Source organism: Mizuhopecten yessoensis, unplaced genomic scaffold (assembly GCF_002113885.1).
Source record: "Mizuhopecten yessoensis strain PY_sf001 unplaced genomic scaffold, ASM211388v2 scaffold5519, whole genome shotgun sequence".
In the NCBI taxonomy this organism is placed as follows: domain Eukaryota; kingdom Metazoa; phylum Mollusca; class Bivalvia; order Pectinida; family Pectinidae; genus Mizuhopecten; species Mizuhopecten yessoensis.
In genome coordinates this window covers 1,171,663-1,197,304 of record NW_018406089.1, presented here as the reverse complement: position 1 = coordinate 1,197,304, position 25,642 = coordinate 1,171,663, and the positions used below count along the sequence as shown (strand labels likewise).

The 25,642-nt window shown below is 36.3% G+C and overlaps 2 protein-coding genes across 3 annotated transcripts; one reads left to right on the top strand and one right to left on the bottom strand.

Annotated features, from left to right (window-relative positions):
* The first annotated feature begins 3,382 nt into the window (after positions 1–3,382).
* LOC110450828 (nuclear transport factor 2-like) lies at positions 3,383–10,906 on the top strand. The gene is made up of 4 exons (XM_021498581.1): positions 3,383–3,562; positions 6,370–6,438; positions 7,701–7,799; positions 8,915–10,906. The coding sequence occupies exons 1-4, from the start codon at positions 3,434–3,436 to the stop codon at positions 9,032–9,034; spliced, it is 417 nt and encodes a 138-aa protein (XP_021354256.1). The 5' UTR covers positions 3,383–3,433; the 3' UTR covers positions 9,035–10,906.
* Positions 10,907–12,387: 1,481 nt separating this feature from the next.
* LOC110450826 (protein SSXT-like) lies at positions 12,388–25,571 on the bottom strand. Of its 2 annotated transcripts, XM_021498579.1 has the most exons (8): positions 25,418–25,571; positions 24,095–24,171; positions 23,845–23,926; positions 23,096–23,213; positions 21,371–21,571; positions 19,721–19,822; positions 18,030–18,320; positions 12,388–16,495 (listed from the first exon to the last, which is right to left on the bottom strand). In XM_021498579.1, exons 1-8 carry the CDS (start codon positions 25,484–25,486, stop codon positions 15,879–15,881), a joined length of 1,557 nt encoding a protein of 518 aa, XP_021354254.1. In that variant the 5' UTR covers positions 25,487–25,571; the 3' UTR covers positions 12,388–15,878. The 2 variants fall into 2 exon arrangements, with proteins under 2 accessions (XP_021354254.1, XP_021354255.1); XM_021498580.1 differs by lacking the exon at positions 19,721–19,822.
* Between the last annotated feature and the right edge of the window lie 71 nt (positions 25,572–25,642).

Sequence of the window (25,642 nt, the reverse complement as noted above, 5' to 3'; positions counted from 1 at the left end):
GGTAAGCTATTTGATTGGTTTCATGTATAAGCACCTAACTTATCGCTAGGCTAATACATTGTCCTTTAAAAATACAGAAGAGCTGCACTCAACTTCAAAGCCTGACTATTTTACTGTTACGCTGCCACACCGCTGTACTCTTGATCAACGACAGCAGACTATTTATCTTGTGTCATCTGTAAGGTGTCGCGTAAAGAGCATTCAATGTGTTTCCTAATATGTTCCAGAGACCAGAGGTGCAGAGAAAAGTGTGCATAGGGTGCAGAATCAAAGGATTCGAAGATTAAGTTCGGCTGGTTTAATCATCACTGCCCACAAACATTTACTGCAGACATCAGGGACTTTGTAGCCACATCAAACATTAACTGTGATTTGGCCGCCGACGCCAATTGGCTCTCCTCGACCCCGTATGCTCACTTTGTCTGTGACGTGATACCGTATGTTCACTTTGTCTGTGACGTGATACCGTATGCTCACTTTGTCTGTGACGTGATACCGTATGCTCACTTTAACTCTGAAGATCTTCTAGCGTAACATATAAGCTGCAAATCATCAAAAACATCACACCACCCGATAGATCACAACTAAATATCTTACTATAATAAGTTTATACGTTTCTGACAACGTTGATCTACATCTCATGGCGTATGTATTTTATCAACTACATACTCAATCTCAGTTTAGTATTTTGTATGTAAAGTTTTCAGCCTTTTACTGCTCTACTACTTTAGTTCTACACATATTTATTCCATCAAATGGATGTTTCTAAATCTTTTCGCAAACAAAATCTCGCTTGAACATACTACATTTAGTTGTACTCAAAATCAAAACGACATCAACTGAATCGTTTTCCTGTTGTTTATTCAAGGAATTTGATTGTCATGTCTTCCCTTCGAATGAAGGTAGACATATTGTATAAGTACTGGTACACGTTCAAGTTCTGGTTCTTCTAATATAATCTTGTTCGCCTCTTTATTGAAGTCATACGAGAGATCATGGGATTTCCAATAATTCACAACTTCAATGGCTGGATTCACTTGTAGCGGCAGAACATTGGGGGACTGCGTATATTGACGATGAAGCTTTTTTTTTTTGCTTTGGATACTGCAGTCTAAGTTTTCCCGCACACCAACACCCTTTGTGTCCTTGTGAGTTCAGTTGAGATAAATTGAGGCCGTAACTTTTAAACCGTTAATGATATCTTGATGAAACTTAAAGTATACCATGCACTTAGGTTATTGTGACCTTGACCCCAATGTCAAATACAAATGTATGTGCAATTTTTTTCAGGAACATCTTGTCCGTGCTGTAAATTTTAAATCATTAAAAGTATCTTGATGAAACTTGATGTAAAACTTCACCATCTGTAGATACATGATGTGCATTATGCAGTGTCATTAAGTCACCGTGGCCTTTACCTCAAGGTCAGAGTTAAAAAAGTGTGATTGTTTAAACATTTAAAGGTTTTCGCCAAGGTGATGCCAATGACCCATTACTGTGTCTAATTTTGCTAAAACTTAATATGGAAGTATATGATAGCATTGTAAACTCTATCCAAGCATTATTTGCGACAATGGGGTCAGTTTTGAGGACTTCTGTAATATGGTTTCCATTACAATCAGAACTGGTTCATATAAGCAGTTTACAATTTAGCAGTAGGCAGTTCCTCTAATAATAAGGTCATATAGGTGCAAAATTAAAGATATCGTGATCAAACGTGCAGTATATCTGCATCACCCACAGACGATGTAGTCACTGTTAGGTCACTGTGACCTTAACCTCGAGGTCAAATAAGTGCAAAGTTTTCAGGAATATCTTGTTTCGGTCGTAACTTGTAAACCGTTAGAGGAGAGACATACGTTTTCAAATCTCTAGTTTATTAGTGTTTTACCATTCTATATTAACTTGATTAGATCAGCGTTAACTGTTGTTAAAATCCAATATACGTTTGTGTTCGATATATAAATGAAATATCTTCAATGCGAATCATCAGTTTGGAAATATGTGATATCAAAGTTTTACTTTATACAAAAACATCGTACGTATTAAACGTGTCGCAACGTTTCAAGGCCGACTGGTCCCTTTGTCAGGCTATGACCGAGTGAGCGATTTTTACTGTTTACCTAGACTACAACGACGTGAAATAAAACAAAAGAACTAAATCGAATAAAGATACACTAATTGCAATTTGGTGTAATCTTAAATTTGACGGATGCCAGTTACCGCTTGTGGTGGGTGCAGGAAGTGTTGAAAATTGATTTACTTATATTGAATAGAGATTTACTGGTTTGTTGTACAGACTGTTTAATTTTGACCAACGTTAAAGGTGTTTTTTATGTGACAGATTTTAATTAAACGTAGAATTATGCTCGCCCTCATTCTTCGCGCTATAGAGGGAATTTCCCTTCAGCTCAGTATCTGGTAGAGCGCCCGACTTGGAAGTCGGTGATCGCGGGTTCGATCCCCGGTAGAAGCACAATACTCTCTTTCCCTTTACAAATACCCCCCCCCCCCCTATTGTAAAAGCTCTATTTGTGGTAGAAGCACTGTCTTTGTCTGGATCCCCCCTGTATTTCCAACCTTAGACTGTCCATGTAACCATATTAAGAAACCGATCATAGAGTAAAGCTGATGATTATACAGATAAATTTGCATAACAGTATGACAATTGTGAAAATTGCTTACATAAACATACTTTACATTTCACACCAATGTTGTTAGGTCGTTTTCCCACATATGTCACGTTTTAGGTAAACTGATATATTTGTCCAGAGACGTATAATACATGTATTATACGTCTCTGATTTGTCTAGACTTTTCATCTTTTTCAGATTTGACGCAATGACTACCGACAAATAACCAAAAATGACACTGTAAAGTAAGGGGCGCAACTCTTACAAATATTATCGACGATACAAGTATTTTACTTTCGGCAAATATAATAACTGTTGTTCTTTTGCAGAATAAGATTAGTTTAGTCTAACAAACTTATTGAAAGAAGTTCAAGCCAAATAGTCTTAATTCCCAATTAAGTTATGATCGCTTGCCATGTGTAAAGTTGTCAATAGTAGTCGAAGACTAATGGTATGACGTCGACAACGGTGAGTTGTGAATTATGTGACAGTAACAACGTAGAAGGAAGTGAAATTCCGAATCTCCCGCTCAAAGTACTATTTCCGGTTGAGATAAACATATTACTTAACACGAGGATTCGGACAATATGCTGCATTTGTTTTTGGTCTAACACACTCAGAAATTTGCACAGAATGTGCTAGAACGATCGAAGAATAGTATTTTATCTTTATACTTTTAGTTAATTACTGTCAAATGGTAATCGTTTATAAACGTTTACTATATATATTCAGTTAACGAACCATGTAGAAAAATGCATCAGCTTTAGTTGATTACACACACACTTCCATTCACTGGCGAGATGGCGGCCAACTTGGCCTCTCTTAACCATGAACAATTGCAAGGATTCGGCCAAGAGTTTCTGAAAACGTATTATACTTTTCTCGATGGACCTGCAGCGAGTAGAGCAGGAATTTCCCAACTTTATAACGTAAGACTAATTATTGTCATGTCGTTGAACCGTTGACGTCCAGACTTCACGCATGGTTTTCATCAATTCATCATCATGGTTTTCGATTACTCAATTACATGAAATGCCTAAAACATATACCCTTATACTGATATGCGTTGTAGCACTGAATATAAAAAGACAGAGCCTGCAATGAGCGAAGCTATAGCTTAGATGTGGCATTTATTGGTTGATATTTTTTACATCTATGTAGGCAGGTCCAGTACTAGTACTCTACTCTGGAGTCTGGTGATTGAGCTATATAGGGGTACATTCGCGTAATCCGGTTGAATCTGTAAAGAAAACGACAGGTACAGATCTGGACCGAGGCTGACCTCAGGAAAATTTGGTACATGTAGATTGAGGTGTCCAGACGTACCTGACCGAAACTAAAATGCTGACTGTTGCCAATTTGCGTTATTTCTTTCTTAAACAATGTCAAGAACCTAACCTGACCTAGGCTACATTCGCGTATCCCGGTTGAAACGGTTCATGTGGCGCAGAAATTTTCCATGATAAACGAAGACACTTGGACCGATCTATAAGCAGAGCTAAAAATGCACAGTTTTGGAGAATAGAAAACAATGTATCAAGAATATAATGCCCTTCTCTCACGCGTCCACTGAATTACATAATGTATCTTAAAAACTACATGTGGCTTGACATTGTTTAAGATAGAAATAGCGTAAAAATGGCAATAGTCAGCATTTTAGTTTCGGCCAGGTACGTCTGCATGGACACCTCAATCTACAGTATGCCGAATTTTCCTGAGGTCAGCCTCGGTTCAAATCTGTACCTGTCGTTTCTTTACAGGTTCAACTGTTTCAACCAGATACGCGAATGTACCCCAATAACAGCTCTATTGACCTATCTGAAAAAGGTCTTGTGAGCTATTTTCATGTTGTTGTTTTTTGATGGAAAACGAAACAAAATCGCTTTTAAAAGAAGATTTTATCATTAGGTTGATAACAAAAGAATATTCTTTTAAGAAAATGATGTAAAAAGATCGGAAATTTTACATTTATGAAAAATGAAAATAAACATCTATATGTATACTTTTTGTAGTCAACATTACCATAAACCTTATTGTTTATGCGACTTTGCTTTGATTTAATGAAAATTTAAATCTGAGAAATTATAGCTCAATACAGCTAATATGTCTTTATAGCTATATAGCTCAATCGGCAGAGTGTACTGGACCTGGTAGGTAGTACTAAATTATTTATTGTAGGTGTTGTCCGAAGCACAGGCATGTATATCTGGTACACATATGTAAAAATATGAAGGGCTATTATACTGACAAGGTACAATACTCTGAAAACTTGGGTTGGAGGAGCAGGAGAGGATGGAGGTTAGCATTGATTTAGTACAAGTTTCCTGACATTGTACTATATATATGTAAATTCTCTACACCATAACTAGTTTGCAAGAATAAAAAAAACTTGTAATTGAAAGGGCCAGAGGAAACTCGGGCTAGCATTGCTACAGAAATGTGCCACAAATCTGTCAAATTATGTCATTTTCTTCTTTGGATTCTATTTTAATTAAACTTTGTGAAAAAAAACCCATTCTGACTTTGTTTTGACCTCCAATTACAGGTATACTAGCACTCTATCAACACCCCTATAATATAAACTAGGTTGCTAATCCCATTCCACTAGTAAATCATGCAATTATGTAATAACTGTTCTTCAGATCACCCGAGTCGCAGTTTTCAAACTGGCAAGGCTGACTTTCTGAGATCTGAATCAAGTCAGCAGTTTTCTCCTACTGTTGTGATCTTACGTCTGATTTGCACGAGACGTCAAATTGTTAATTGATTTTCTAAATTTGACGAGCCAATCATCGTTTATATGGTATGAAAAGTGTTAGAAAATGGCTGACCTAATTCAGGTTAGACTAGATCAGAGGTATTTCAGCAGATTAGTTGGCGATGGCAACACATCATATATAGATCTCGCCAGAAATGAGATCCGATATGACTCCATTCTCCAGAGCTCGGTCCAGGTTAGTTGTCTCTCTGGAACACTCCATCTTGTCCATGCACCCCGAGATCCCATCTCTTCAGCCTTTGCTGTCCTGGTCTCTTCCTCTGCACACCTGACTTCTTCATGCACCATATCATGTTTCTCTTTCCCTTTTTGGCTGTTTTCCATTCCAAGACATTGCCTGAATCTGGTTGTTCCTAGGCCTTGATCTCCCATACAGGTGTTTCCAATGATCATGTCCCATATGGAAAGCATGTCTTCTGCCTGCTTAACTGCTAGGTTTGCACTCCACTTCCGACCTGTCCTTGTCTTCGATGTGTGGCTATATACAGGTCGATGGAAGTAACGCTCGGTGGTACTCCTAACCATCGTCGGAGGAAGCTGTTGGCTCTCCTCTCCATAGCTTGTACCATCATCGTTGGAATCTCATACAGCATCATCATCCACATGAGGCTTGGTAGTACTCCATGCTGATACATCCAGGTTTTGTACTTTCCTGGATGGCCTGTCTTCTCTTCACACTTCAGTCATGTCTCCAGTCCTTTCTTGATCACAATGCATCTCAACTTCTTTGGTTTTAATTCCGTCCTGTCCCAATTCAGTTTCTTCTAGTGCAGATAATACCCATCTTGCTTGGATATGTGATTTATGGAAATAAAATAAAATAATTTGCCTACCAGTCTTCCCTATTTTTCAGGCATGTTTCCTGAAACACACATTATATTGTTTGGCCTCAGTATAACAATAATATAGTTGAACTTCAAGTAGTGTTATTTTATACTGTTTTTTTTTGTGTTTTAGGATAACTGCCAGATGTCATATGAAGGCAACAAGTTTGTAGGGAAACCTGCTATTGAAGCAAAATTTGCTGTAAGTTTATTAACTCTGAAGACTCATTTGAACTCTTCCNGGGGGGGATGAGTTAATGTGTATAGAAATCTCATTGTGTGTCACTTGGTAAATAACAAATCTCATTGTGTGTCACTTGGTAAATATCAAATCTCATTGTGTGTCACTTGGCAAATATCAAATCTCATTGCGTGTCACTGTAAATAACATATCTTATTTTATCACTGTCAGTAAAAGATCTCATTGTTTGTAACTTTAAAAAGGAAATCTCAATGTGTGTCACTTAGTTAAAAACAGATCCCATTGTGTCACTCAGTATTAAAATAAGAGATCTCATTGTGTGTCACTCGGTAAATAACATTTCTCATTGTGTGTCACTCGGTATATAGCCGTTTTCATTGTGTCACTCGGTAAATAAGAGATCTCATTGTTTGTCACTTGGTAAATAACATTTCTCATTGTGTGTCACTTTGTAAATATTGAATCTCGTGTGTCACTTGGTATATAGCCGTTCTCATTGTGTGTCATTTGGTAAATAACAGATCTTATTTTATGTCACTTGGTAAATAACAAATCTCATTGTGTATCACTTGGTATATATATACAGATCTCAATGTGTGTTACTGTTAATAACAGATATTATTTTATGTTATTGTAAGAAAAGATCTCATTGTATGTTACTTTAAATAGGAAATCTCATTGTGTGTCACTTACCGGTAGTTAAAAACAGATCCCATTGTGTCACTCTGTAAATCTAGAGATCCCATTGTATCACTCGGTAAATAAGAGATCTCATTGTGTCATTCGGTAAATAAGAGATCTCATTTTGTCACTCAGTATAGAAGAGATCTCATTGTGTCACTCGATAAATAAGAGATCTCATTGTTTTTCACTGGTAAATAAGAGATCTCATTGTTTGTCACTGGTAAATTACATATCTTATTTTATGTCATTGTAAGTAAAAGATCTCAATGAATGTAACTTTTAATAGGTAATCTCAATGTGTGTTACTTTAAATAGGTAATCTCAATGTGTGTTACTTTAAATAGGTAATCTCAATGTGTGTTACTTTAAATAGGTAATCTCAATGTGTGTCATCTCATTGTGTGTCACTTGGTTAATACCAGATAATTAGAGTTTTTTAGGGTAAGTTGTGAGATCAATTTTCTCCTCTGTCCATGTGAATAATATAGAGAGGCCATCACTATTTACAGTAGCCATTGTAAAGTTATCTAAAATGTAAACACTGTATAGTATTGTAACAAATATCTTTTCTGTTACAGTCTTTTTCCAATATGAACATGATGCATGACCTTTCATCCTTTGATGTACAGGCTGTGAGTGACACAGCTGTTTTGATCACAGTGCTGGGACAGTTTAAGGTAACATCTTAACCTTTTCTTTACTTGATCACTTTTCCCAAATCTTGTGTCATAAATACACTTTATCATAAACACACTTTCCGCAGGTAGGCCTTAAGTCTCCCTGCCAATTTGTATATGTCTGCTCATGACATAATGTATGATGGTACAGCATTTTCTGGCTCACAGGCTCGGCTTCAACAATATCGTCCAGAGCTTAGTTTCCTGGCTACTTTTCAGCCATGTTCATTAAATTTAATATCTCCCATACTGGAAGCAGGTCTTGTGTCCTACCATACTTATACAGAGTAATGGCCCATTGTCCATTTCCTATGCCAAAATTTGTCTTTAGCAAAACTTCATTGCCATTTCTCCTACATTCACTTAAACTTGCTATACTAATTAGTACCTCAGGAAGACTGAGGGTCACATAATGAGAGTAGGTCATACATCCAACTCTATACATGAGTTAAGACTTTCTGTTCATTTTCAGCCCACCATCATCAAATATTGGGTAGTTAAATTGCTTTTCGTTCATGGTTTGGTGTCCATCACTCAGTCCGTCCGTTTGTAAACATTTTTTTCCCTGCTGTTTCTTAGAAACACTTTTGAGACGGATCATAAAAGCAAAAAAGCAACCTTGTAACCATTTTGGATTTTGCATACATGTGAAGTTTGTTACCACTATTTCTTATAAAACTACAGAAGAGATCTCGAAGAAAACTTGCATGCATGATCCCCATTGTCCATAGTTGAGCATGTCCAGTTCAAGAAACAAATGGCTGCATTTTGTATCAGAACATTTTTAGCATACCTGGTCCAAAGGAACACTGTGTACTTATGTTCTACCATGTCCATCCATCTGCTGATCCCTCCAACAGAATTCTACCAAATTTTTGACGGCAAGCACCCTTGGTTGTAGGGATTCAAAACTACAAATGGATGACATAAAAAAACACTCCAGCATGCAAATATGCATGTTGGATGAGGGAACACATGGTTTTGTTCATAAAAGCAAATTTTTAATGTTGAATATCCTGAAAAGCGTATCAAATTTAACTTTAATATATTATTGTCATTGCTTGCGTAGTTGTTTTTGCAATTATTTAAAATGTTATCTCTCAAACTTATTTCAGACGGATGACCAGGAACATGCACTTGGATTTACGCAGACGTTCTTTGTGATGGGAGATCCGGAAGGAAGATTTACAATATTAAATGACATTTTTCGGTTGACTTTATTCAACAATGCATAAATACACTTCTCAGATCAACTACATAATCTCAGTTTGTGAAATTGTTTGGATATTTCTGTGAACAACTCTTCAAGCAGGACATCAGTTTTGAAAATTTGGATGCGGAACAACAGGAAGAATTTTGAGCTTTCTAAAACACCTCAGCTATATATAGGGACATCTATAGGAAGAGTGTTTGAATGACAAAGATTTTTGAGACTAGCATGTAAATTGGTTCGACATGGTCATGATAGGTGTGATATAAAACCAGTTTAGTTCACAAACTTGCCACTAGATGTCATTCTTGTCCTGTGACAGAATGATATACCCACAATGGTAGCATCAAAAATGTGAATTCATATACTTTAATTAAGACAATGTTGGAATAAAATGAATACCAACCAAATGATCAGTCGATGCTAGTACTACGAGTCACTCCACCAGAAAGTAATCGGAATTAAATTGAATAATGGCAAGTTTTTGATTTTGGAATGAGAGATTTTGAAGTAAAACAAAAATGTGAAATGTTCGAAATTGATTTTATTGTTTTGATACATCAGTATATGACGCTTTTCAAGCTTTTCTATGAATGTTCTAACTACCGATGTGGGTTAATCATAAATCAGTCACATTTTATTGTAGGCTTGGTTTTCGTGGAAGCTATTTTTTTCTACGTGTTAACTTCCAACCCAGTGTTAGTAAAAAAAAATGTGTTTGTACCTTTGAATTGCATCTTTTCACACCTCCTCCATCTGTATAACGTTTTTAACAGTCCCGCACAGTTCATTTTGATGACCTTTAGATAGTAGTTGAGCTGAATAACCAGATACTAGAAATGCAACTGACTAGATGCGTGTGTATGTTACATTTTGCGTAATGTATTAATAGAACTCTTGCTTCATTTCCATACAGTTACATGTATAAACTATTGAAGAATGTAGGAAAGAAAAAAAGTGTTTTCAATGATAATCCAACTTGTGCAGTGCATGGTTTAAGCTGCTGGGATGAAGATTTCGACAGAAACATCAACGTCCGTTTTATTTACTATGTTACAGCTTTTGAATTTGCAATTTTTTGTGTTTATGTGGAAAAATAAGAATGTGTACCATGTTGAAATTTCGGTGCAGTGTCTTTTTAATAGAAATATTTTTTCTTGTTGAAGGGACAGGTTCACCATACAGTAAAACCGTTATGAAACATTGATACAAACCTGACTGAATGTATAATCAAATGTTGCATAAGTATTTTTGTTCGTAGTATGGTGTCCAGATTTTATCAAGATTTTGCATTTAACTTTACTTTGAAATTTAGTAAGTGAATTGTAAAATCAAGCACCGCCTTATGAATAGGGTAAAGAGTACCAACAGGCTATACAATATCATTACCCCTGTCACTATTTATCAAAAGTACAATTTCATAAAAATCGGGCTGTGAAACGTGAACATTTCCAGAATTATAATATAGTTATATGGAATTAGGTTTTAAAAAAAAATGCAAAAAACTTGAAAGGAAACAGAAAAAAATTGAACTTTGACATTGTAAATTAACCCTACAATTTACCAATGTTGTTGTCCAGGAAATTTAGTCAAAATTACTCTTAGAGGAACTCTTCCTCTGGATTAACTCATTCACCCCTGAAGACACATTTGAACTCTTCCAATTCAAAGGTTAAATACATATAGTTAAATTTCAGGGGTTATGAGTTAAGTGATGCAGTGGTACCCTTAACCTTATAACACCAAGCTTATCTTGTGTGTTATGAATATATGACCTTCTTATTTCCAGTCGGCTTGGAGCCAAATATTTTAGTTTAATGGATCCAGATTTATTGTTTGTTGCAAGTATGGTGAAGTATGTCCAAATAAAATCATACTGCACAAGATTAAACACCAATGGTTTCTTTTTGTTGTCTGTTTAAACATTAACCGTTTGAATATCAATCATTGCACATTTTCGCCTATTTTCCACTCGGGTATAATATTTATCATGACATCAAATATTAATGCACAACAATATACCATATACTCTTAACTTGTGGCAAATATGATTTGAACATTGTGCAAGATTTCCCAGTAACAAGTATGTAGATCAAGATATGGCTTAAATCAGATTGAATCAGGATTTTCTGTACCTTCTAGATCTACAAAGGGGGCATTGAAGAAATCCAAATCGATCTGCTGCCCCCATTGCAGCATTTGGGATCTTATTTTCTCTTTACTTTCTAACAACTGTTATCTTTCTTAGCACCTTCCTCATAAATACCTCACTTTTGTCCTTACTGTGGAATTTTTGCCCAAATGATGTAATCTATGGGTTCTGTCCTCAATAAGTGCCGGGATATACCAAAATCCTTAAAAAATTGTAGATGTCATTCTCTGCTTAATGTTTGGCATTTTGGGTAATGGCAACAACTGTTTTACTTGTTGACTTGTCAGTATAATGTGACCAGGGTGCCTTTGGCTTGGTATTTCATTGAAGTAGCACTATTGCAAGGAGGCAAATACAACACATGGAAGCACGTCCTTAAATTACCTTAGCTATGAATAGGATGTTAAACAAAATCAAACCAAAAAACATGTGGTACTGAATATCCCCTTTTTAGGTCACCTGAGCTTTAGCTATACGCTATATATGTCTTCGTGCGTTGTCGTGCTTCGTGCGTCCGTTAACATTTTACATTTTCAACTTAAGCTGAAATACTGGCAAAGGGATTTCATTAATATTTCATGGGAAGGTTACTGACATCTCCCTGACAAAGTGTTGTTATTTTTCGGGTCGATCAGAAATCCAATATGGCCGCCATTTTGAAAAGCTATTTCAAAATTGCAAGTCAAGTTCTGCTGGGCCAATTGAACTGAAACTTGGTAGGAATGATCGATTCATGGTCCTGACAAAGTGTCATTATTTTTTTGGGTTAATCAGAAATACAATTTGGCTGCCACAGCCGCTATTTTGAAAATGACTAGCAGGTATTTCAAACTTAAAAACAAGGTCAAATAGGCCAATTTAACTGAAACTGATACTGTAGGACTTGGGTGACCGTTAAGGCCCATGGACCTCTTGTCTATTTTAGTAACAGTGACTTGACTGGTAGCCATCTTGAACTTTAGAATCCGGGAAATATGGCATTATTCATGTAGGGTATCACAACACTGGAGGGTCAGATAGGGGAATACAATGCATTTGTGACACTATATTGCCCTTCCCCAATTCTATTACCCTACTGCACATCTACATATCGCTGTGTATCTACATGTGAAATTGTTCAAACTTCAGACTTAATTCTGAGACATTTTCCAGATACAATAGTGTTGACAGGCACCCTGATCACCAGCAGGCACTATCATGTAATATCTCAGAACACAACAACATGGTCATTGTATGAACACCATTTATTCCCAACTACGTGTATAACATCACAATGGTGTCGCTATACATGGGAGATAATATACAGCTACTTATGTTATACATACTGGGTTATACAACGTTTAGAGTACAGGATTATAACATCACAATGGTGTCGCTTTACATAGGAGATAATATACAGCTACTTATGTTATACATACTGGGTTATACAACGTTAAGAGTACAGGATTATAAAGTTTACAAACAGTATACAAACACCCTATACAAATTACAATACATGCATCTGGGAAATAAAAATATGCTGCAAGTACCCGCAAACCAGAATCAGTGAAATACCAAAAGGTAAATGTAATTAATTTGGTATTTATTAACAACACGAGTACATAAAGAAATGTTGATGATTTTGACATTGAATTCAAATTTTGAGCCAATTTCCAAATTTTAAAGTAAAGCGCATATAAAATTTTAATAGCATCAGTTTTGTCACTTTATATGAAATTCCTGTTTTGCCATATAATACGTGCTTTTTTCATGTACAGTAGATACATAATTACATCATAGATTCTATCATAGAAACTAGATATCTGCTCAAATATCAAGCATGCATTAAAACTTGTAAAGTCGACATAAGTGATTGATTAAATAATAATAATAATTCGAGGTTCTTATATACCGCTTTATCACAACCTTATTTGTAGGTAGTCTCAAAGCGGATCACAAATTATAATCCGTGGTTATAGGGTCTTTGCAACCAGCCAAAACTTTTCTCAACTCCCTGGGGAGCATACAGCCGGAGCTGTCATTTCGGCGCCAACAGCTAGCATTCAACAATTCTAGCACTGCCCAACCATGTATTCATTTACAGCTGAGTAGACTGGAAAAAGCGGATTAAAGCATCTTGCTCAAAGATACAACACATTGCCTTGCAGTGGCGCAAACCCGCAATCCTCGGTCATGAGCCCGGCGTCCTACCACTGGACTACCGTGCCTCCTTAAATACTTAATTTTCCCTCACACATTATTGTAAACAAAAGTAATTTTGCTTGATTTGATCTCTTTAAATATTCGACAAGATTTGACATGAAAAGTGTGTAAATAGAGGTTACACAATGAGTGGTTGTTGAATATGGTATTTATTTCACTCGAGTAAGTTAACTTTTGAAAATTAACCAACTTGAGTGAAATACCATACTCAACAACCACGAGTCGTGTGATCTGCTTCTACCACAATCTCGGTCGTAACAGCTGGAGTGTGACCTGATTTGAATAACATACACACATGTTTGTTGGCAAGGCTGGCGTAGTGATATGAACCATATGTAAAAAGTCACTCATTAATATTCAAAAATGACTTTTTTTTTTTACAAATTTAATAATTGTTAAAATAAATGTTTTGGCAACAACTTCATGCAAAAATTATAGTAGATGAACGTCTTTAAGTATTGAGAGTATGTAGTATCGGTTTATATAAATTAACCTCAGATTATATGCGCGTATGCAAATCATACGATGTCTGCTTCCCGCCAAGTGATAAAGTCGAACTAATCGCCGTCAATGTCCAAAACCATAGGCTTGGAACGTTTCTTCATAATTGTTCTATGGCTGACGTTTATAGTGAAAGTTCAGCCATAGTCAGACCCTCCAAATAGCGATAACGGGACGTTGGGAGAACGAAATATTTTCCGACACTGACAGATCTTGTTTTGGTTTCTCGACATGGACACCAAACGGTGCGATGTCGAAATGATACCGAGTGCCTTTAGCAATTTTGCCTGAAACTAGCGATCAAATCTTTAAGTATCATCTTCTTTTAATATTGCCTTAATAACCCCCCTTTCCCCCCATCGCATAACCTCACCAACATTTGCTGGATGTTGACAGCAGACGACATAAACAAAGCAGCACGTGGCAAAAAGCGTGTGGAAAAAGTCGTCTTATCGACCAATCAAAACTCTGGAAGGTCATATACCACAATGATCTGAGAGTGGTAAAAATATATATATATATGCTGTAGCAAGGAAAAATGTGGATTTTAATAGGTCTCAACTGTACACAGTTTAACACATCAGGGTACATTATTCAGTCTTTTTTGTTACAATACAAACAACAACAAATTAACACGTTGTATGTACAATGCATAGTTACAGCATCAATTTGATTAAAATTCATTTCAACTTGATATTTTAATCAATACACATGCAAATATTTAGGAATAGTAAATCTATCTCAATTATGGAATAACATTTATGATACCTGTGGAGATAAAACATGAGAGGGGCCAATATCTTGATTACATTTCTAAGAATTGCACAGGTTTATCTAGTGTAAACAGGGAAACCTTACAATGGTCTTGCAGAATATACATGAATATTTAAATGAGAATAAATTCATAACACAAGTGACTGTGTCAGCAATCTTAGATCTGAAAACATTGACCAGCTTAATCCTTGCTTTATAACAAACAACTGTCCTCCTCCACTTGGGCCACGTGTTGTTTGGATTATTATCGTTAACAATCCATTAAGATTCTGTACAAAATATAAGATTCTCTTGCCTCTATTTCATAGGTAGAAGGTACCTCACTAACAACCTTCTGACTAGACCAACCAGGGTCTAAACATATATATTAACTTCAGCTATCATACAAACATTTTAGCATCAGTCCAATCATAGCTGTCAACCCTCCCTCACTAGGGTGGAGACTCTCTCGTTTTGACAAAAAACTATCTGACTAGACCAACCAGGGTCTAAACAAACATATAAACTTCAGTTATCTTACAAACATTTTAGCATCAGTCCAATCATAGCTGTCAAACCTCTCCTTCATTAGGAGGGAGACTCTCTCATTTTGACAAAAAATTACCAATCTCCCTTGAAACTCCCTCATTCAAGTCCAAACTCACACAAACTCAAAATCTACATCCTGTGGTCAAATGATCTCCTACTTACAGCAGGGTGTTTGCAATGATCATAACAGGTGTGTCAGAATCAAATGAATGCTATTTGGAGTTATTTTGATACGAAAAAAGAGAGAAAGATAAATTGAGCAAAGCAGTTTCAGTTACATTTCACACACGTTCTCCCTCTATGGAGGCTGACACCTATGTCCAATTTTTATTAATCTTGCAGAGCCTGATCAAGACAATGGTACCCAAACAAATACCCATTGCAAAATCAGCTTTACATATTTCCATCCTTCCTGTACACAGAATATAATAGGAATATTTACAAAGCAGATGTATGTACAATTAATCTGTAAATAATAAATGCTCACAAGTTTGGCAAATGAAATGCAATTATCAAAGACAACAGAAAATTTGTCCTGGAATATCTAGCATTCACGAGGATTCCTCATCAAAATGAAGGTTTCTTTATCCTTCTTCTTCACTATACAACATGAATCAGTTAAAACTGCTCATTGCTACAAAATTTGAAAACGATTCAATTCAGAATATCCACATACAATACCTTACGTTTCAGATCTACATGACATTTTATTTCAGTACTGGGGGGAATTATAACCAAATGAGCCTTGGTTCTGCATCTGACCTCCAGCGGGAACTGGGCCTGGTATTGGTCCACTCATCTGGCCTTGGGAAGGCATAGATCCACTCATGGGACTCGGGCCTTGCATCTGGTTACCTATAGACCCCTGTGATGGCATTGGACCTTGGTTCGGCATCTGTCCTCCCATTGGTCCACTACTTGGTATAGCATTTTGTCCAGAAATTTGACTTGGCATTTGATTGGGCGTTTGACCTTGACCCTGTGGCATCTGACCTCCCATGTTGCTCTGACCATGCATCTGTCCACTACCCATGTGATTTTGACCTTGCATGGGGGCAGGCATTGGTCCCGGGCTCTGACCCTGACTCACCATTGGTCCACCAGCCATCTGGTTGCCAGGTATGTTGCCTTGGTTACGCAAGTAAGGGTTGAATCTTTGCTGAGGATTTTGGCCCTGGAAACCTGTATACTGAGACTGTGGCATATTGGAGTTCTGGTTGTAGGCTTGACCTTGCGGCATGTTTTGTTGCCCTTGACTTCCCTGGCTGTAGGAGGTTTGGTTGGGGTACTGTTGTGGCCCGGAAAAATTCTGCTGTGGTCCGTACTGACCTGGAAAGGTGAAAGCAATGATAAACCTACAACAGCCTGGTCCATAGTGTTCGTGTTTAAAGATCAAGGATGGAAAAATTGAATATCAACCAAAATTGAATGATAATATTAAATCTAATGTGAACAAAAGTAAACATACTACAATATACTTTTGAAATATGTCAAAAAACTCTTTTAAGAACTGTTTTATGTTATGCCCTTGCAACCATTGTTAAACATTGTGCCAGTATATTGAAGGGCAGTAACTCTGCAACAATGAAATAATTATTTTACGTAGCGGGATGTATATCAATGCCCTTTATGTCAAAAAGTGTTATTATTCATCATTAAATATTTACATTTCTACTGAACTTGGACTCAATATACCTACTTAACATTTTAAAGGTTATTTTTCAATGAACTTTTCAGTTGGCGTATGAATACATCAGCATATTATCAACCTGATTACTCTGTTATTCCGCGGAACGTGGGAAGTAGTTCCATTCTTAGATTGTTTTAATTTTATTTATTTTTTGTCAGAAGTATTCAATTGAATTCAAAATATAATTAACATCTTAATTTGCTTACATCTTACCAGGACGACATCTCAAAGTGAGTTATGACGTCATAAGTTTTGATACCTTCCGTGGTGTTAGACTTGCACAAGACCGATATTTTAGAAATTATCCGAACAAGTATCAATATCACTCTGAATGTAAATATAAGGATAGAATCCCATTTTGTTGAGGTTTATGGGGTTCGCAGTTCATTTTGAATTTGTCTCAAGACCCATTGAGGTTTATACCCCATAAACCTCAACAAAACAGAATTCAATCCTTAAGTAAATTTTAAGACAGAAAAACTCAAAGCTTGTTCCCATCACACTTGACCTTAAATTGAGCCTGCTGAAGCTACCCTCATTGAATCCTACTGAATTTTAGGTCCTCTATTTACAATGTATAAATTTCATGATAGGGAATGAAGATTTCCGACTAAATGCAAAATAATTTATCTTATAAGGCCAAACAAAATTGATTACTTGGTTCTCAGGCCCGTGCGCTTTTCATTTTAGGGCACTGCATTGCCTATTTTATCTTGAAAGTAATAAAAAAATAATCGTTTAATAATAATAAATCCCGAAAATTGGTCCGCATGTCGTTTTTACTTGTTAGTCACCCAAGTCACTAAAAAAGGATTGAGATACAGGCAAGCTTTAAAATGATTATGACTTATTAGTCTTGTGTACAAATGGCGCTCATTTCGGTACAAATAAGGAATGGGTGGGTGTTTCGTGATTCTCGTCTGGATGACGGGTCTCTACATAACTATAAAAAGACAAGGTAATGCCCACAATGAACTTTTTACAAACTACACAATAAAAAAAAATTGCTCACGTCTCGTTTTTTCCATGTAAAATGAAAAGAAAAAAATTACCGCCCTGCTGCATCTCTTTTGAAAAAAATTGACCTGAGAACCAAGTAATTAATTTTATTTGGCCTAAAATACACATGATATCAATTTTCAGTATGCAAGTACTGGATGTTTGACAAGGTACCTGTACCAGGACGCCTGTAGGCTCCCTGTATCTGGCGAGGATTCATCATGGAGCCACTCTGTCCAGTTGACTGGCCTGACAACATTGGCTGCTGTTGTCCCATCATTGGCTGATTTTGTGACATCATCGGTTGTTGCGGTGACATCATAGGTTGTTGCTGTGACATCATCGACTGTTGCTGTGGCATCATGGGTTGATTCTGGGACATCATTGGCTGTTGTTGGTTGGGGTAGCCGCTCTGTTGCGGCATGTTGTAGTTTTGAGTGTTTGACATACCAGATGGCATTTGATCTGTTAATAAAATAATTAATGATGCAACTTCAGGTTTGATGTTTTAAGGGAAGGACCGGATATTCACAGGCAAAATATCTGAACATCTCAATGCTTGTCAAATAAATTTAAAGGATCTAAACCTCCTGAAATCTTGTACATTTGAAGACGTATCCTGAAATTTTAGGTTGGAATTTTTTCACCCAGATATATATTTTGTACATTATTCATAACTGATTCCTTCTGTGACATCAGTGAATTTGAGTTGTCTTCGAATAGAGGAAAATTGTACTACTTCTTTAATTACAAACCAAGGAAATTTATTCAAGTTAGGATATTTTGCCTGTGTACTTGAATGCCTTGAATGTGAGCCAGGAGTTCTGCATACATTTCATCCATCGTAGGTACAAACTTAACTGTACAACTACCAAATTATTTATGAAAAAACATAACGATGTCATTTTTTTCTCTTCAAGTATATTATAACGTAATGAAATCTGTATCAAAGTAGTTTCTGTCAGCAGCCACTAATTCATCTACGGTCAGTATTAAAGAAAACTACTTTTAACTCCTGCATAATTTTTAAAGCAAGTCTAAGTACAATGTATTCTACAACAGAACAAACTCATCAACCTTAATGTTTTAGTTTTTCAACAGGCTTTGAAAGAAAAATATTGGTCCAATTTATATCAAACTGCTTTTCATCAACAGAAATTTGCTAGATATTATACACGTACATGATTTCAATATTTTTGAGTCTGATGCAACTTATATAAATATATTTCAAAGTGAGACCAGTTAAATATCAGTACAAAAAGAAATCAAAGTCTATCAGGGTTCATACAGAAATTATGCACAAGTCCTCAGGCATGTTAAAGCACAAAAAACTGACGCTTTCCCTTTCAAATTCAATCAATATTTTATCTCTGCTTTACAAAGTATATTCTTTCAAAGGACGAATATATTTTCATAGATTTTCAAATGTAGAGCTACCTAACAATCTTACTGCACATGTAGATTTGGATTGGCCAGAGACTAAAAATCATCAAGCAATTTTCATGTACTTGATTGGACAATATCAAACTTGAACTTTTTTGGGGGAATCTGTATGAACCCTGTACTTGTTTGCTGTAAACAGTGTTTTCTGCAGCATCACACCGTGGAAATGGCTCTTATTAAAACTATACAGATATGATGAACCAAACAAAATAATGTTATATATATTTGTAAAATAAAGGGAGGTAACTCTTATATTTTAAAACATTATCTTATGGATCGGGATACCGGTTTCCTCTAAATTGACAATCTAATATAGTTGGTAATTGCAAAACTGAAAACAAGACTGCCCTTCCTCTCTGGAGAAAACACTGGCCAACACAGCTGTTGACATGTATCATGTGTGCTGCATGCTAAAAGTTCACCTATTTTGGGTAAGCCATGTTTGGTGACGTCACTGTTGGTGTCTTTTTGAGTCGAGTGACGATGTGGCTTGTCGAGTGGGACAATTTTCTTGTCTGAATGTCCTAGAGGAAATACATCACCACATCATTAACATTTGAAGGTAGGGACATGGCATACATGGTCCAATGACAGGGGTGTTCATTTTCATATTTAGCATACTTGCCCGCAGGCATATTTTAAGAAATAATATTAGCCCAACCTATATTTCTATTGTGAATTCTCATTATTTTCACTAGCCCTTAAATAAATTCACCAAATACCGGGTGTCGGGCTAGTGGAATTGTACACCCCTGAATGGATACGAAAACAGACTCAAGAACATTTCATACTCTGGATATAAACTATACAAACTGTCTCCTAATTTAAAATGCATGTACATTATCTATCTGACATAAGTTAATTCATTCACCCCTGAAATTTCATAATGGATTATTCCAACCTTTGAATTGGAAGACTTCAAATATGTCTTCAAGGGTGAATAAGTAAATGGTCGATACAACTGTTGAAATGTATGTTTTAACTGCATGTTTTTTTTTAATTCAAGTGACATTGTGGTTTGTCAAATGGGATTTTTTTGTGTTCACATGTTGTAAAGGAAATGTCATACCAGATCATTAAGTGGGGGACATATGTTTTATCAGTGATACATAAATCTGGTGATAAGCCCCTGCTTGGGATTTAAAACATCCCGTTGTTCTCCAGATCTGACAAATGAGGGACACAGATTTATATTTCACAGGCCCCTCCTGTATGTGTAAAGAGTACCTGTTATTTCCTTTCTTCAGACAACCCCGTCACCCAGACCCCAAATCACCATGTAGTGTTAGTGTAATCTAATGTTAGATCTACGTTTAGTGAATGCCTTACTCAAACAACAAAAACTCTGGGCTTGAAAATTGTATATTTATCGCAGCGAAGGCTACACTCATTAAATGAGAACTCCATTTTGCCCAAGTTTAAAAGTGAAAGCCATTTCACTAATACATGGATAAACCCAAAATAAACTTTATTGATCTACAGTGATGGTTAGTAAACTAGATTTTCCACACTCGTATCCCACAACTTGAGAGAGTAGGAAGAAAACTTCACACATGCAAAGAAAAAATTCTGACCTTTCCCACAGATTTTGTTAGTCCTAAGTAATTATGTTTTCAGTCCAAAGTAACATAATAGACTTTCAAAATATCTTCAGTCCCACTCAAAATTTCAGGACTCAAAATCGGACTTTGGAGTTTTCTGTTTCATGAAATATGAAGAGCTAACACAGTGTTAGCTCTGTCGACACATTATACTATGTGAAAAAGAAATTTGGTTAGTTTGAATAAGAATTAATGCAAATAATTGTCTAGTTTCCCAGTTTAGCTATTATCAATATTTTATAAACATTAACAATTACAAGCCTATGAAACAATGTAACAGTACATATCATTTAAAAGTGACAAAAAATTCTGAAACACAGAGGCCTTTATAGTTTCTTACCAAAAGATGATGAGATAAATTTAAATGATTTTGTCGATATATTATCTCTACACAATTTTTTGTTCTGAATTAGTAAAGCTGATGAATATGTAACTTTTTTATCCTATTTCCATCACACAAAGGGTACTTACTGTATGAACCTGACTGCGACACCATGGGTGGTTGGCCACCCATCTGCTGTGCGGGGCGAGGGTAGCCCCCAGACCCAGGCATTGGCTGTTGTTGTGGGCCTGACCCACCTGATCCCTGGGGATAGATTCCCTGGCTTGTTGGGGGAGTCATGTTACCACCACTGCTGGGTGTCATCATCTGGTTACCACTACCTGGCCCTCCTGTAGTGATAAACATGTGGTCACTCAATACTATCAACCAATTGTGTATTGTAAAATGTAATCAGGTTTTCTTTGATAAATATGTCAGAGATTTAACATCATATACTGTTACTCAGACTGCTAGGGAGTATTAAATACTTAAAGCTGATAGTGCAAGTTAAAAAGCTTTCAATTGAGATTTAAAAAAAAAAGGATATTTTTTTCTGGTTTTGAGATCTTCCCCATCTCTTCCGACATTTTAGTTTGCCCTTACTTGGTAACGAGTATGGGTCTCGCTGGGTATAAAAAGTGCATTATCTGTCAAATCGGTTATCATTTGTTCAATATGTGGCTGTGCGCAAGGTGACACTACTATACGATATATATAAAACACTTTCACATTTTTTTTACCAACATTTTGTATCAGATCAGTTGAATAAAATTGAAATGGAACACATGAAAGATAGCATTTATCTAAGAAAAGTGGAAATAGCAGTAAAATAAGACCAATTAAAATATCTAATGCACAATCCCTGCCCCCCCCCAAATAAATAACCGGCCCTGAAAGAAGCAAACATGCAACGAACGTTGATGCCTACCTTTTAGATATCCAACTAGTTATAACCATCTGTGTGAAAACAACACTAATTCCAATCATTTCCATGAGAACAGCTCAATTATCAAATTTCACATTGACAAAGACTACGAGTTCATAATAAAGTTTTGTGTGTTGGTGCAGTTCAATGCACATGAAAGACAGATGATATATATGGAATTTGTAGAAGTGTTTTCAGTTATATAGCTTTTATTTTGGATACACGATTTTCGAGAATGTGCAATAAATAGCAACCAGCTTGGCAGTGTTTCAAAGTCTTCAGGTGAGTGCGTTTGATTTGTTTATATCGGTTGCCGATCAGGATGCGCAAGACGGTCAGTTGTAGAATGATAACCAGTTTGACAGTTTTACCCAGCGAGACCCATAATCCAAGCAAGGACAAACTAAAATGTTGGCACATCCTTAGAAACGATAGTCAGAAGAGATGGGGAAGATCTCAAAACTAGGATTTTTGATTTTTTTTTTAAAATCTCAATTTAAAGCTTTTTAACTTGCACTGTCAGCTTTAAGGTGGTAACTCCATTTATGCACATCAATTTAATAGAACGTGAAATTTACATGTGCTCAACTGGAGTTATTATTTCATAACCTGACAAAACATATTTTTTCTTCTTATATTTAGTCCTTTTCAGTGGACATAAGTTTCATTTCCAAAAATTATCAACATGTGATCAGTTCAGTTAGAAGAACAGCCTGAAACTGTTGATGATGTCACACAATTGTGTCTCATTAGCAGAATTATTTTGCATAGATCTGCCCACATGTGTTGCTGCTGATGTCATGAAAACTTTGTCACATTCTATGGTCAGATTATGAGCTGAAAACTCCAATTTTAGGGGAACACTTGTTCATGTCAATATTGAGTGAATGCCAGTGTTGACTTTTATTATCATCATGTAAGTTTTTGATACGTAAACTTTTACACATACCTGCAGAATTCATCTGGTTTTGCATTGGTCCTGGGGGTCGCATTTGGTTCATCTGTGAGTTTTGGGGCTGCTGTGGCTGCTGAGGCTGATTCACTGCTGGGTTTAACTGAGCAGGAGGCTAAACACACAGAATCATCTTACAACAGCTGTTTACATCCCAGATAATTTGACTGAGCAGGAGGCTAAAGACACAGAATAATCTTACAACAGCTGTTTACTTCCAAGATAGTTTGACTGAGCAGGAGGCTATAGACACAGAATATTCTTACAACAGCTGTTTACATCCCAGATAGTTTGACTGAGCAGGAGGCTAAAGACACAGAATAATCTTACAACAGCTGTTTACATCCCAGATAATTTGACTGAGCAGGAGGCTAAAGACACAGAATCATCTTACAACAGCTGTTTACTTCCAAAATAGTTTGACTGAGCAGAAGGCTATAGACACAGAATAATCTTACAACAGCTGTTTACATCCCAGATAGTTTGACTGAGCAGGAGGCTAAAGACACAGAATCATCTTACAACAGCTGTTTACTTCCAAGATAGTTTTACTAGCAGGGGACTTATGACATAATTTTATTTTTAAACAACTAGTTACATCCCCGATCATTTGACTGAGCTGCAGACAGTCATCCTACCAATTAATTCAAATATTTCCTTTGGGTAAAAAAAATCTATCTTCGTTTTTTCCAGTACCGATTTTGAAGTTATGCACCATTCTTACAAAAATTGGGTGATCAACTTACTGGTAGAAGCGCTTGTATATTCTGGCTCGAGTCGGCAAGGGTGGCTAGGTACACTAAATTTCTGTGCAACATCTGCTGAAATCTGAAGCAAAAAGCTCGTAAATCATTAAATGTCATAAAGCAAAATCCTTATAACAGATTACAAGCACTGAGAATGAAGTTAATATTCAAAGTAGTTACCTAAAATGTGTACATAAAGCAGTACTGAATTGACATTTACTAGGTACTATTACCGAGGTTTTACACTTACTGTAAACATTCCGAAGATTTCCCTTTATTCTGGTAATCAACGATGGCTTGTATCAGCTGATTGTTTTCATCCAGCATCTGAAACATTAAACGAGGATACCCTTCACATATATCTGATGGTTGTGTACAGTAGGTTTTCTATTCTAACATTCCTTCTTCATTCTTATAATTGTAAATGTTGAGAACAAATTTGCAACTTAAATATATCAGTCTTCAGTACAGTTCTATAAATGTTATTTGTTTTAGTACCAAACTTCAGCTGCAGGTTTTTGGTTCTAAACTAAGTAACAAGTATTTTTTTATCTTGATAATATTTTATCATAAGTAAGACTCTGACAGATGCAAGATCAATGAACCTGGGTATGGTTTCCTAAGGTGAAACCACTCCTTCAATCGCAGCACAGCAACTGTTAGTCCAAATTATTCTGACGTTTTATCGACTTTTTTTTCATATCGGTCTTTCATTGATTAACGTCAGAACTCCGGCCCTGTATAATATGCGGGAAATAAGCTTTTATGTTCATCTTGTGCATAAAGAATAGATCTTTCGATCCATGTGCGACATGTGTGTGAAAGTGACGATTTGTTTCTAAAATATCAGTTTGAAGAGCGACCCGGGCGCTGGGCGCTTATTTCCCGCATATTATAGAGAGCCGGAGTTCTGACATTTATCGACGACAGACCGGTATTTAAAATAAGTCATAAAAAACGTCAGAATAATTCAGACTAAGCAACTGTCAACCATTTTTTGAGCTGCAACCCATCTACCATGAATAAAAGATTTTTCTTTTTTAAATAATGATGTAAAAAATTGTATTTAACATTTATGAAAAATGAAAATAAACATCTAAATGTATGCTTTTTGTAGTCATGTATATCTGACTGTACTAATAATTTAAAATGAAGCAATATTGCCCATTTGAAGTTGAAAATCAATATTATTTTTTTTGACTTCATTTTTGTTTAAGATGTCCAAATAATCCAATACCTCTGTACCACAGATGCTGTTTGATTCGACTTCGAGTTGTCGTTTATTTTACCAAAGCTTCAAATGTGCACGGACCGAAATGTCACTTTAGGTGATTAACACACCAAAATCGCATGCTCCATTGATTTCGGCCAGTTTTAATAGACTGTACGCGGCGCTGTAGCCTGACATTGTCATACTCTGCGATGTATGGCTGAAGGTTGTTTTCCACGGAACAGTTGATCTAAACTATTTTTATGGCAAATCGCCGGGAGCGATCGCGTCCCATATCATGATATTGCGTCTGAATGTCTCTAAACGTGTCTTCCAAAAGAACGACGGATAACGAAAACAAACCTTCTGAATGGTCGCCTGGTTGGGTGCAGGCCCCTTCTTCTGTTGAGGCTGCACAAATGTCAATGACATGATGCCGGTAATGTGTGTCAAACACAATCCGACAGAAAATTGAGCGCGTCCCAGCCCAGCCACACAAAGAAATTGGACCGGCAGCGAATAATAGGGAATTTCTAATTGTGAAATCGATCGTATTTACTATTCGGAAATGATACGCATATGAATTGT